At 42.1% G+C, this 12,258-nt stretch overlaps 2 protein-coding genes across 2 annotated transcripts; both read left to right on the top strand.

Annotated features, from left to right (window-relative positions):
- Positions 1 to 1,121: 1,121 nt before the first annotated feature.
- LOC106934420 (very low-density lipoprotein receptor-like) lies at positions 1,122 to 7,743 on the top strand. Its single transcript, XM_015014306.1, has 21 exons — positions 1,122 to 1,233; positions 1,339 to 1,485; positions 1,923 to 2,138; positions 2,218 to 2,415; positions 2,575 to 2,790; positions 2,865 to 3,094; positions 3,171 to 3,300; positions 3,426 to 3,610; positions 3,691 to 3,877; positions 4,071 to 4,283; positions 4,358 to 4,541; positions 4,609 to 4,810; positions 4,912 to 5,076; positions 5,237 to 5,437; positions 5,765 to 6,311; positions 6,384 to 6,500; positions 6,593 to 6,697; positions 6,772 to 6,999; positions 7,084 to 7,426; positions 7,506 to 7,614; positions 7,684 to 7,743. The coding sequence occupies exons 1-21, from the start codon at positions 1,182 to 1,184 to the stop codon at positions 7,705 to 7,707; spliced, it is 3,999 nt and encodes a 1,332-aa protein (XP_014869792.1). The 5' UTR covers positions 1,122 to 1,181; the 3' UTR covers positions 7,708 to 7,743.
- A 243-nt stretch (positions 7,744 to 7,986) lies between these two features.
- LOC106934408 (proline-rich receptor-like protein kinase PERK8) lies at positions 7,987 to 11,033 on the top strand. Its single transcript, XM_015014287.1, has 3 exons — positions 7,987 to 9,264; positions 9,732 to 9,805; positions 10,415 to 11,033. The coding sequence occupies exons 2-3, from the start codon at positions 9,743 to 9,745 to the stop codon at positions 10,946 to 10,948; spliced, it is 597 nt and encodes a 198-aa protein (XP_014869773.1). The 5' UTR covers positions 7,987 to 9,264; positions 9,732 to 9,742; the 3' UTR covers positions 10,949 to 11,033.
- Positions 11,034 to 12,258: the final 1,225 nt, after the last annotated feature.

Genomic DNA, 12,258 nt, shown 5'->3' with positions numbered 1-12,258 from the left:
CTCCTGATTGGACACAGAAATGTGTTCGTTCTGTGATTTTAAGTGTTTTTGTGCCGAAATTTAGAAGTGAGGCGAAAATAACAGTGGCCACAGTAACTTGACTAAATATCCATTAATATACCTCAAAATTAATGGAAAGAAAGAAAGAAAGAAATAAAGAAAGAAAGAAAGAAAGAAAGAAAGAAAGAAAGAAAGAAAGAAAGAAAGAAAGAAAGAAAGAAATATTTTAGCAAAATGAATTAAGTTACCATGTTCAGCGCTTGTTTAATTAATACTTACTTATGACTGAGACAGGTAGCCCAGTGTTCAAAACCCCAACTCATGAGGGGAGGCCGAAAATAAGATTTGTTTTCAAATTATAGTTAGTAGTTGATATTTTTCTCTTTGACATGTTTATTGTTCTCTGGATTAACCACACCCACAATCTAAAGTAATTTTTATACAACCTCTACAGAACATAGGAGTATTGTCACCTTCACACTAATCACCTTTTCCAAGAGCAATATTAGTTCCAACCACTTCATGTTTTTAAGGTCAACAGGTAAAATAAATATTTGTGCAGATGTATTTATATAACTATTTATTTATTTTCAAAAAAACTTAACCATACAGGTCAAATATTAAATTTTTAAAATATGTCTAAGTTACATTTTAACAATTTTCCTTTCATTTTTGGAATCATGTTATTTTTCACGCTTAAAGAGAGTGGATGGTGTTAAAACTGCAATATTCAAAGTTGACTCAAGTCTCATGTCTAACTATCGGGAAAGGTACATAATCAAATAGTTGATTCACAGGCCTCACTTTATTATGAAGTCAATTATTATGAATTCAGGATCCAGTACATGGACTCTGAAATATTTAAATAAATACTAAAATAATTTGATGGGATTTTAACAATGAACTTTTTATTTTATTTTTTTAAAAAAGATTCTTTTATTTCTTTATATTAATTTACATCTAGCTTAAATAAATTAGCACACACATTATCCTTAATAGTTGGCTATTTTTTTTGTGAATTGTGGCATTTTTTGGCATGCCATACAGCTGCTCCTAACATCTCCAGCAGCTCCGCCCCTACTTAGGTGTGCAATTAGACTCAACTGGCTGAATCTGGTGCCTTTATAAGCTGCCTCCCCAGAACGTCCTAGCATCTGGTTCATTTTGACTTCCCTGTGGCAATGGGTGGTCAGTTATGGCTTTGTGTGGGCTTATTGGCACTGTTTTTACAAGGTAAGCAACTCCCCCCACAATTTTGGTGTGTATTTATAAGTTTATGACTTTGTTTTTTCTTTTCCATTGACTTAATTTTGTTTTGTTTTTTTTTCTCTTCCCCAGCTGGAAGCTGTCTTAATCGTTGCAGAATGGGGTATAGTCTATGCAAGGATGGCTTAGAATGTATCCCCTACAACCATGTCTGTGATGGAGAGGAGGACTGCAAGGATGGTTCTGATGAACAGGACTGTGAAGCAGGATGTAGTTCTGGTATGACTCAAAGGGTTAACTGGGAGCTTAGCCTTCTTTACATGAAGCAAAAGCCTGCTCAGACTGGAATTTGATATGTAGAGCTGAGAACTTGACTCATAAACTGAGTTCAAATTAACATTAACTCCTACCTGAACTATGTACTGTTCACAAATTTCTTTAACTCAAACCTATCGCATTAACTTTTTTTTTCCCCTTCAAGAAGGTGGGGGAGCTATTGCTCAGTATAAACTTGAAGTTATGTAGTGCTCCTTTCCTTGTATATAACTTAGAATTTTTCTTTTCCTAAAATTTGTGCATCTATAAACGTCCTACATGGCTATATTGCTGGCCCAATGTGATTTGCCTTGATGCTTTCAGTGAAGTCTTGTTGCAATGAATTTTTAAAAGTGCATGCATGTTGCCTGAAGTTCAACCAAACGCCTGTTTCCAAACAGACCAGTTCCAGTGTGCCCATGGTAAGAAGTGTATAGACAAAGATCAGGTATGTGATGGTGTACCTCAGTGTCAGGACCGCTCAGATGAACAACAATGCCAGAAACACCCTGAAGACTGCGCTCACCACTGTGATGAGAAGAGCCACTGCTTGCCTGCAAACTTCATCTGTGATGGAGAGAAGGACTGTCTGGATGGCACTGATGAGGCAAACTGTGGTATGTGGCTTCTGTTTTGCTCTTTGACTCTAGGGTGGGCAGTTTTCAACTTCAGTCGTGTGTGCTGCATGGTTTTCAGAGGACCAAAAGGAAGCTGGAACAATTACAGGACCTACAACGGCCCCTTCCGGTCAGTCTCGTCCCCTCAGATGTGGCTTGGGCTCCCAGATGTGCAAAGACAAGTCGGACTGTGTCCACTACAATCATGTCTGTGATGGAGAACCAGATTGCAGAGATGGCTCAGATGAGGAAGATTGTGTCTCAGAATGTGGAACTGGTAGGTGACCTAAACTGGCTATAATCTGCTTAAAGTAAACTCTTAAGCCACAACTAGCGGTATAGGCGCTTGCTAGACCACTACAAAAAGGCATCTAAGATGGTGATGACTGCTACACCTTGCATTCATATTTTGGTACTCTTTATAATCCTGCTACAGACCAGTTCCAATGCGCCCACGGAAGAAAATGTATTGAGAGAAGTAAAGTGTGCGACGGCGTGCCACAATGCCAGGACCGCTCTGACGAACTTGCCTGTGCCAAGCGCATGGAGGGTTGCGCTCATCTATGTGACGAAAACAGCCGCTGCGTCCCCAGCAGTTTCCTGTGTGACGGGGAGCAGGACTGTAGCGACGGCAGTGACGAGGCAACCTGTGGTATGCTCGCACGACTTCACAATTTGTGACGACGCTCCTTCGCGGTGCTCTAACATGCTACGGCCCTCCTGTAGCTGATTTGCAGTGCAGCTCTACAGAGTTTAAGTGCCTCAGTGGCCAGTGTGTTTTGGCGTCAATGCGTTGTGATGGTCATCCTGACTGTCCGGATCGCTCGGATGAGGACGGCTGCACCAAGCCACCGGTCTGCACAACCAAACATCGCTGTCCTCACAGCAAGGAGTGCTTGGTGCAGGAGTGGCTCTGTGATGGAGACCAGGACTGCAAAGATGGCTCGGATGAAAAGGTCCTGTTTTTTTTTTTTTTAATCCCTCCTTCGCTCTCGAGTTGCACAAGGACTCATGATATCCCTTCTACTGTAGGATTGTCCTGTGACACCAGTCAGCTGTGGTGCCTTCCAGTGGTCTTGTAAGTCAAACACCCAGTGTATTCCTACAGTCTGGAGATGTGATGAGATTAAAGACTGTGACGATGGTAGTGATGAGACAGAATGTGAGTATGCATATTTAACTGTACTTGAATGCATAGTTTTCTTTAAATAATGGATAACTGTAAATGATTGCTGTTTAGTTCCTAAAATTCTGACTTTTTTTTTTTTTTTTGGTTAAACTTCCCAGGTGGCATGGGAACATGCCTCCCTCATGAGTTCCAGTGTGGCAGCCAGGAGTGTCTGGATCCGGTCCTTGTCTGTAATGACGTTACAAACTGTGCAGATGGTTCAGATGAGGGGGGCAGCTGCCATATGGCCTGTACTGCTGCTGACCGCTGTATACAGGGCTGCCACAGCACACCCCAGGGACCGGTGAGAGACCACTTAAACTGTGAAAAAGCAAAAGACTGTACAGTAGTGGCTTGACTTTGAATCTTGTATTCTATTTATAGCGCTGTCGCTGCACAGCAGGGTACAGGCTGCTGGAAGATGGTCAAACGTGCTCTGATGTAGATGAGTGTGACAACCAGGCACAAAGTGTGTGCAGTCATCTGTGCATTAATGCACCTGGGTCATACCAGTGTGAGTGCCATCCAGGCTTTATAATGGAGGCGGATGAATACCAATGCAAAATCACAGGTAAAGTATCCCAACATTGGGGGATAAGGTGAACTGGGACACTGCAACCGTTTTCTCAATGGTTGCTGTATCCTGAATTCTTAAATGCTACAAGGCGAGTTTGTCTCAAATGTTCATTTGAAACCTTGTGTGCATTCATCAAGCTTACATGTTTTCACTCTATACCTTGTCGATTGTTGCAATCTCTTCATAGGTGAACCGTTCCTGCTGGCATCTGTCCAGACAGAGTTGTACATGTATGGTTTGCGCACCGGAAGCCTTGATGTCTTGTCTTCATCTGCCAAAAAGGCAATCTTGTCTGTAGACTATGACTGGCGGGACCAGAAGGTTTTCTGGGTTGGTGTGGACACTGAAACAATCAGGTGGTCTTCTATGGACCAGAAGACTACAGGAATTCTCACTAAAGGTTTGGGGTGACAAGAAAAACTTTTACTGGCATCTGAATCAGTTTAAAGCATAATGTAAATGTTCCTGTTAAAGGTGTCCGGGCAGACTCTGTAGCTGTAGACTGGCTTGCAAGGAACCTGTACTGGATTGATGGTGTAAATAGTCAGATTGTTGCCATCAGCCTCGCAAAAGCATCTGTCAAGTCACTGGACCAAAGCATCATCCTGGATGAAGAGTTGGACCAGCCTCGCTCTCTGGCCCTGCTGCCACAAAAAGGGTTGGCTTAAAAGACCTTAGAAGTAAAAACTGTACTGAGCTGACATTCATACTTGTCCCTCTCTTAGGCTGATGTTTTGGACAGAAATTGGTAACTTGGTTAAGATTGAACGAGCTGGCATGGATGGGTCTGAGAGGAAGGCAATCGTGAACTCCAGCTTGGGCTGGCCAGGTGGCATTACAGTAGATGTCCTTTCAGAGAGGGTTTTCTGGACAGATGAACGACTGAAAGCAATTGGGTCTTCCACGCTAGACGGTGACAATGTGAAGGTAAATGAAGCCAAAAGTTCTCTCAGGATTAACTAGCTTCAAAAGCCTCCCCAATAACGTAACCTAACAAAGTTCATCAGTTTAAAGCACTTATCTTTCAGATTTTCCAGCTGAAGGAGACTACCAATCCCTTTTCTGTGGCTGTATTCAATGACTTGCTTTACTGGTCTGATGCCAAGAGGAGAGTGGTGCAAGCTGTTAATAAACTCTCCGGTAAGAACAGGCAGGTTATCCTGAAGAGACCTGGCCAACCTTTTGCTATTAAGGTGAGTTTTGTCCAACTTGGAACTGGAAATGCATACTAGAACTGACCCAGATGTTCAAGACGATCCTAACTTTCTACATAGTGTCCTGCTGCAATGTCTTCACCTGTCGGGTGCAAATCTTGGTTTGGTCAAAACCAGTTTCTGATTTCCCCATTTCTAGATTATACATCCAATAATGCAGATGGACACAGAGAGCCCCTGTAAGAAGATGGCCTGTTCCCACATGTGTGTTTTGGCACAAAGACGTCAGGCTGTGTGCAAGTGTCCCAGTGGCATGTCTTTGGCTGAAGATGGTCTGCTCTGTTCCAGTCTGCCCAAATCAACATTCCTGCTGCTGTTGTCACCACCTGCTGTCACAAAGGTTTGTGCTAGATGTCAGTTGTGTAGTTGCTTTAAATTCAGAATTTATATTCTGTGGGAAAGGGAATGCAGAAAAGCATGGTGACTCAGTTACCTGTAAGCTGGAACACAAGTGGTTATTTGTGTAGCACTATTCAAAGTCTTCCACAGGACCAAGGGAATATGGGGAAATCGGTTCTGGTCCTGCAAACTCGGTCAGCAGCTCTCTGACCTTAGCATTAGATGCTAAGGTCATGTCAAAGAAATCTTAGCTAAAGACAAATTGAGTCTTAAACCAATGGAACTTCAAAATTATTTAATGACTTGCATAACTAATGTATTTCTGCAGATCTATTTTCAAGCCCAACAGGCAACAGAGTTAAAAGGCTTGCCTGACCATCTGGCAATGACAATCCCTGGCATAAGTGACGCAAAAATCATGGACTACAGCACACATGACAACACTCTGGTCTTGACGGATGCCAACACAACTTCAATAAAGTTCTTCAAGCTGAGAGACTTGGCCTTGGTTGCTGAAGGGCAGATTCTCAAACTGCTAGATGACCAAATCACTGCCATGGCCCTTGACTGGGTGACCCTTAATGTATACTGGAGCAGCAACAAACAGCCCCGACTGCAGGTTACGTCAAAAACCGGGGCATACACAGCCATTCTAATAAAAGATGGGATTGCTGGAGTGGGTTCCATTGCCCTTCATCCTAAAAGTGGAAAAGTTTGCTTTACCAACCTAAATCTGAAAGATGCTGGCAGCAAGGCTGCAGTAGAATGTGCTTACATGGATGGTGGAGAGCGACGAGTTGTGTGGAAAGATGCAGTTCAACCAGCATCTCTAGTCTTTTCCAGTACTGGGGACATGATCTACTGGGCTAACACAGGTACAACTACATCAGAGTAATGTTTCACTACTTTTTTTTTTTTTTTTCTTAAATGGCCTAAATGTTTCACAGGAATGGGGAAAATCAGTCTAGTCAAGACTGATGGCTCTGGATACAAGGAACTAGAGGCTGGAGCTGGGCTGACTGCTGTAGCTCTTGGTGACATGCCAATCTGGATGACTGTCGGTGGTAATGTCAATATTGCTGGAGGGAACATGCTACCTCAAATATTCAACTTAAATTGTATATTTCTAAATGCCATGCCTGTCAATTACCCTCAGATATGACAAGACTTTGGTACAGAGAAGATCAGCAGCAAAAACTATGGTTTGAGGTTGGCACAAGAGTACTTGGCTTGAAAGCCTACAGTGAGTCTACGCAGTCTGGTAAGTGATGGCTTAATTCCCAAGAGGATTTGGTGATGCTTTAAAATTCTAAAGTCTAGTCTCATTCCCTTCAGGTTCCAACCAGTGTGCAGCAAACAATGGCAACTGCCAGCACCTGTGCCTCGCCACCCCAACAGGACGGACGTGCAAATGTGCCCATGACTTCAATGCAAAAGACACAAACTGCAGCCCTGATCAGAGCTGCTCAACTGGTGGTAGAAAATGTCTGGACCAAACCTGCCTGCCAGCTGAGAAATTCTGCAACGGCCATGCTGACTGTGCCGATCACTCAGATGAAAACTGTATGTAACGTTTAAAATGGATAAGCTGTATGGCTGGCTTCAAATTTCACTAAACCTCTGCTTGAAACTGGTTTTTCCTTTAAGGTGCTGGTGCCAAGCAACAGTCAGAAACAAAGGTCTCTACTTCAAATCAGAGTACACTTCCTCCTCACACTCCATCCCCGAAGATGAACCTGGGCAAAGCTGTAGAGGAAAACGCTGAAGTCCTGGAGGCAAAGTGCAGCCAGAATCGTTGCAGTGGGAAAGGGAGCTGTGTGAAAATTGATGGGGTCACTACATGCAAATGTGTTGAGAACTACAGTGGAGCATCTTGTCAGAACATTGCAGCAAAAGGCATCCAGGGCCCCATTATCTATGGTGCTGCAGGTCTCTGTGGCATAGTTGTCATTGCTGTGATGGCAGTGGTCCTCAAAAATGCTACTTCAAGGTTTTTACACTTATTCTGAATTTAAATGTGAAGTGTATGTATTCTTGGTGCCACAAACTTAATTGTATCCTTAATACAGGGGAGGGAGACCAGATGCAACAGTGGAAACCAGCATGTCTGAACTGCAGAAAAAAGTGGAAACCACAAGTGGCACACAGAATACCCAGGCAACTTCAAAGAAGCAAGAGGTGACATGATGAACATGGAACCTCTTTACTCCTGTCTTTGAAGTTCTAACTTCCTGTCATTTCTTGCAGGAACCAGTATCTTCTGTGGATTAATTCATAACTTTTTTTAATAAAGAGTTTGCATTTTCAGTTGGCTTGATGCGTCTTCAATATTTAAAACGCTTTGTGCAAAAAAACTGACACTTAATTGTTTAGTGATGTCTGCTCGGATAAAATATTAATTTCAAGTTGTGAAAAGGTAAATTGTCATACTCAAGTGTTGGAGTTCTAAAGTCCTTAAACATGCATGTAGAGCGCCCCCAGAAGTGAATTCTGTGACCTATAAGGAAGCTCTGAAATGGGAACAAGGGTTAGAATCTCTGCAAACATGGCACTAACCTGCCTGAGATTTTACTTCAGTTTCAAGTGAACCAAAGCTTTACTTGTACTGTCCACTTCAAGAACACGAACAATGCAATGAGACAAATGGGGTGCAGACTATTTGACATTTTACAAGTGGAGAGAGACTGCTCATGTCAAACCTTGATGCTGAGGGGCAGATGCTCACACTGAAAGCTGTCGGCTAACAGGAAGCAAAGCAAGATATGATAACTGAGGGATAATTTGGTCTGGTAACAATTCGGCATAAGCATACTTCATTCCTGCTTGACGGGGTGGGGGATTTTTTTTTTTTTTTTGGCCCCTTAATTAAATGCCACACCCTGCTTAAATAACAGTCTATCCCTTTGGCACTGTTTCAGTCTTTTGTTGGCTACTTCCAGTAGGGAAAAGGTCCATGTCATAAAGCTTGGAATATATCCAACTAGCTTTTAAAGCCAGCACTCTACCAGATCACCTGTGGGATGTGATGGAACATGAGCTGCATCTCATTGATGAGCAGGAACTGCATGTCAATATGGACTAAAGTCTGCCCTAAATTTGTCAAAGGGGGCTCAAGATGTACTTGATAGTGGCTATTGGGTACACCTTGTTTTACATGCAAGGTGTATTTGGAGTGTAGAGGGAGACATTCAGTGTTGAACTAAAATTTGCAGGGTCATGTCTCGGCATCTGAAAACTAAGATGCTCCTTAGCTGACGGCTTTTAAAATTTGAACACATTAGATGACTCTGCTACCTCAGGAAAGCTTAAGTTATGAGGGAAAACACAGTGATGGTAACACATTCTGATCGTTAGTGAGATGAAACTGCTTCTAGGAAAGCTTTGTGTGTTCCACAGTGAGGCTGTTTGAACTCCATGCATATATTTTTGTTGCAAACATCTCCATGGCACCCCAGTGTATTCAGCCCAGAATCTAGATGTTATTTAAAGTCTGGACCAAATTCTTCCTATTGTTTACACAAAAACCACAAATCATGTTTACTTTGGCTGTGAGGCAACTTCTGGTCCGCTCATTCTCTCATTTTCCAGTAAGAATTTTAAACTCTTTAATTTCAACTCGTGTGTGGGTGTTAAATGATTCAGCTTCTATAGTTGGAGAGTTTATCTACAATATAATAAGGACCCCCCCCCCCCCCATCCCTCAGATGATGGATTGCTGCTGTGTAGCCCCCACATATGTAAACAGCCATATAAAAACAGACCCATCTCAAATGTTTAGTTCATTCTGGACATAGAAGAGGCAAGCATCGTCTTGGAGGTACTGCTGAGGTAAGCCTGAAAAGAGGATTACCTTTCATATGACAGTACAACATGTATTAGGAGAGACATACATTCCTTATTGGAATTAATGTCTTTACTTTTAGGGACTTGAATGATTTGCTTGAATAGTTCTTTTTCCAGGGTATGACGGCAAAACAAATATGGTTTAACAATTCCAAACAGCTTTTGTGTACAGGCTGAAACCAAAATGAAAGGAAATGAGTCAGAATATTCAAGAACATCCCAAAAACCCGTCAACATTTCAAACCTGTTATAAACTGGAAGCTTATGGAACAATGGTGTCACTGTCGTTATGTTGATAACCTGTTCATCCTGAAATATGACCAGTTCAGATATGTCAAGAGCCCAGAAATAAAATGGCACAAATGTAGTTGATGAGCGAGTGTAAACTGATGACCTGTATTGTCATACGAAGCATCCACCTACTTACATTCTACCTGTTTCTTCAAATATAGCAGAGGGGACAATGGAAGTTGCAGGGGCTGCATTTTGGGCAGCACTTATGGTGACGTTTGTGACATCTAAACCGGTGAGTAGCTCTACTTCTCTGACTACCTTTTACTACTCGAAGATGCAGTATGTAACTTTTATATTTAAAAACAAAAAAGTTTTTTTCCCCCATATTTATTTCAACTGTCACCATGTTGTGACAGTGTAATACGAGACACATAATCTGTGAAAAAACCCCCCAAATAAATCAAGCTCCTCCATCTACTATAGCAGTCTGCAAAAATGCACTGCAACTGGTCAAAAACAACCAATCAGAGCCATGAGGAGGTTCTTAGTGCTGTCAATCAATCTTGTGTATGAAGTTCAGTGTGCTAGTGGTTGAGAAACAACTTGCAGTTACAGTAAAACAGTTCCATCGTCATTGGTGGCTATGCTAACTAGCCCAGCATTCATGAACACAGAGGCTAGTAGCACAAGAGAGAAGGGTTGGGGGTGATTGACATCACGAAGACCCGCCTTCTGCCTCTTATTGGTTGTTTCTAGTCTGCATCGGGAGCACTGTTAGGAGATAGAGGAACTCCATTTTTTTACATGACACTATATATTGTGTTTTGTTTTGTTTTTTAAATAAAATTTACATATTGCAGCTTTAATAAATAGGCCAATTACCTTTTTTCTATTTAAACAGGTTTGCCTACATGTGGAAGACGATTCCTCAAAATCATCAGAGTCCAGCGAGTCGATGTCATCATCGGAGGAGACCGAAGTCCAGTTCGGACCCTCACAACCGGCGCTAACAGACACGGGCCTGCAGACGGAGCTCCTGGACTCCAATCCTTCTTCATCCACAACCGACTCGGCAGCACCGCCGGTGCCTGAGGATCCACAGACCTCCACAGACATAGACCCTCTACAACCCCTCCCACAGGGTCCCTGTCAGACTGCTCTCCAGGTGGACAGCTCTCTCGGCGCAGCACCCGACTCTCCGGATGCTGGCATGGCAATAATCACGACGAAACCAAAAGGCACCGGCGCATACGAGGGCCTCCAGCGGGAAGCCACCCCACCCGCTCCTGTACAGGTCCTCACACCCACTCCTCTGTCGGTTTCCACAGACACGCCCTCCACCATCCCCGAAGACACCCCTGCTACCAGTTTGGATTGTTTCACCGTGCAGCTTCTAACAGCCGAGCCGCCGCCACCTCGAGGAGACAGCATATGAGGAATTGGGCTATATGGACTTGAAGTTTTATCACAATATTTTATCGGTACTACTTTGATAACAATAAAGGTGACATTAAGAATTATTTATTATTTCATTTTAAGGAATGACATAGTCCCACCAACACAAATACGGCTCCCGAAAAACACTCATTTGTAGCGCCACATGAATCAATGTATTTTGTATTTCTAAACTTCACATTTTAACTGGTTTTTAATCACCCCCCACCCCCCAAAAATGTATTGGTTCTTTTATTGAACAATCAGTGGAGAAAATAGTAAAACTAACAATCCCGATGATACTGACTGACTGGGGCGGGGCTTTCAAACATTAATTGCAATTTATCGTTCGTGACACTGATAAATCAAGAAACTTACCACGATACGATAAATGCCTCCCCCTATGAGGTATCACATCCTTGTTTATTAACGTTGTCTGATTTTACGATTTAATCAGTGGGAATTTATTTACAATGATTCTAATGTTAATGAATGCTACATAAACGCAATGAAACATAGGAATTACAGTTTCTGACTGAACTGCTTTACTAGTCAAATCAATAAAAGGACACCTCAAATGTTCTATAGAGTAAAAAACAGACGTACTTACATGTTTCAATTAATTCAATAGTACAACACAGTAGAGCTTAATGGTCAGCTTTCTTTACACTTAACTGCAATTTGTTAAAAATGTTAAGCATATCCTCATGTATGGGACATTTTTCACCACCGACTACCTTGATTAAATATTAAGCAATAAATACTCAACATCTGGATTCATGACAGCTGGAACTTTGTCACACAGCATTCCACAGTCCAATAAGACTGGGAACAAGAGAACAGGTCTAATTATGACCCATTACCACCAGGTCTGTCACATGCAAATATAACTGTTGGAAGTTTTAGTTTAAGAGTGAATAACCTTGAAGCCAAACACAGGTTTAAATGATTTAAGCAGGGTTGTGTTGAATGTTTATGAGAAGTCTGAGTCTGTCAACAGCGAGATCGATTTCTGAAAACGAGTTGTCATTAGAAACCCATAGAATTCTCCAATCTTTCTGAAAACATGAAGAAAAACTGAATTCTTTTTTTTACACTTTGTGTCAATATTTTCTTACTTAAACAATTAAATGTAGACCCGATAGCTACTAAAACATGCTACTGCTGAACGGTTGATGGTCATGGAGTCACCATCCTTCTTTCCTAATTACTCCTTCAGACTGTAATATTTTTTTTTTTGGGGGGGGGGGGCCCTCAACAAGGGGAAATAAGGTTCCTAGGAATTTTTTTTTCAATTTTTTTGCAACTTAA

This window comes from Poecilia latipinna, unplaced genomic scaffold (assembly GCF_001443285.1).
Source record: "Poecilia latipinna isolate Pla-1442-1.1 unplaced genomic scaffold, P_latipinna-1.0 Scaffold1803, whole genome shotgun sequence".
Taxonomy (NCBI): domain Eukaryota; kingdom Metazoa; phylum Chordata; class Actinopteri; order Cyprinodontiformes; family Poeciliidae; genus Poecilia; species Poecilia latipinna.
The sequence above is the reverse complement of the archived record's forward strand: the minus strand, read 5'-3'. Positions and strand labels throughout refer to the sequence as shown.

Excerpts from the sequence above, each read along its gene's own strand:
- LOC106934408 (XM_015014287.1), top strand. The coding sequence starts at position 9,743 with ATGGAAGTTGCAGGGGCTGCATTTTGGGCAGCACTTATGGTGACGTTT. Across the intron at positions 9,806-10,414 it reads CGTTTGTGACATCTAAACCG|GTTTGCCTACATGTGGAAGA; the intron begins GTGAGTAGCTCT and ends CTATTTAAACAG.
- LOC106934420 (XM_015014306.1), top strand. The coding sequence starts at position 1,182 with ATGGGTGGTCAGTTATGGCTTTGTGTGGGCTTATTGGCACTGTTTTTA. Across the intron at positions 3,611-3,690 it reads ACAGCACACCCCAGGGACCG|CGCTGTCGCTGCACAGCAGG; the intron begins GTGAGAGACCAC and ends TTCTATTTATAG. Across the intron at positions 6,698-6,771 it reads CAGTGAGTCTACGCAGTCTG|GTTCCAACCAGTGTGCAGCA; the intron begins GTAAGTGATGGC and ends CATTCCCTTCAG.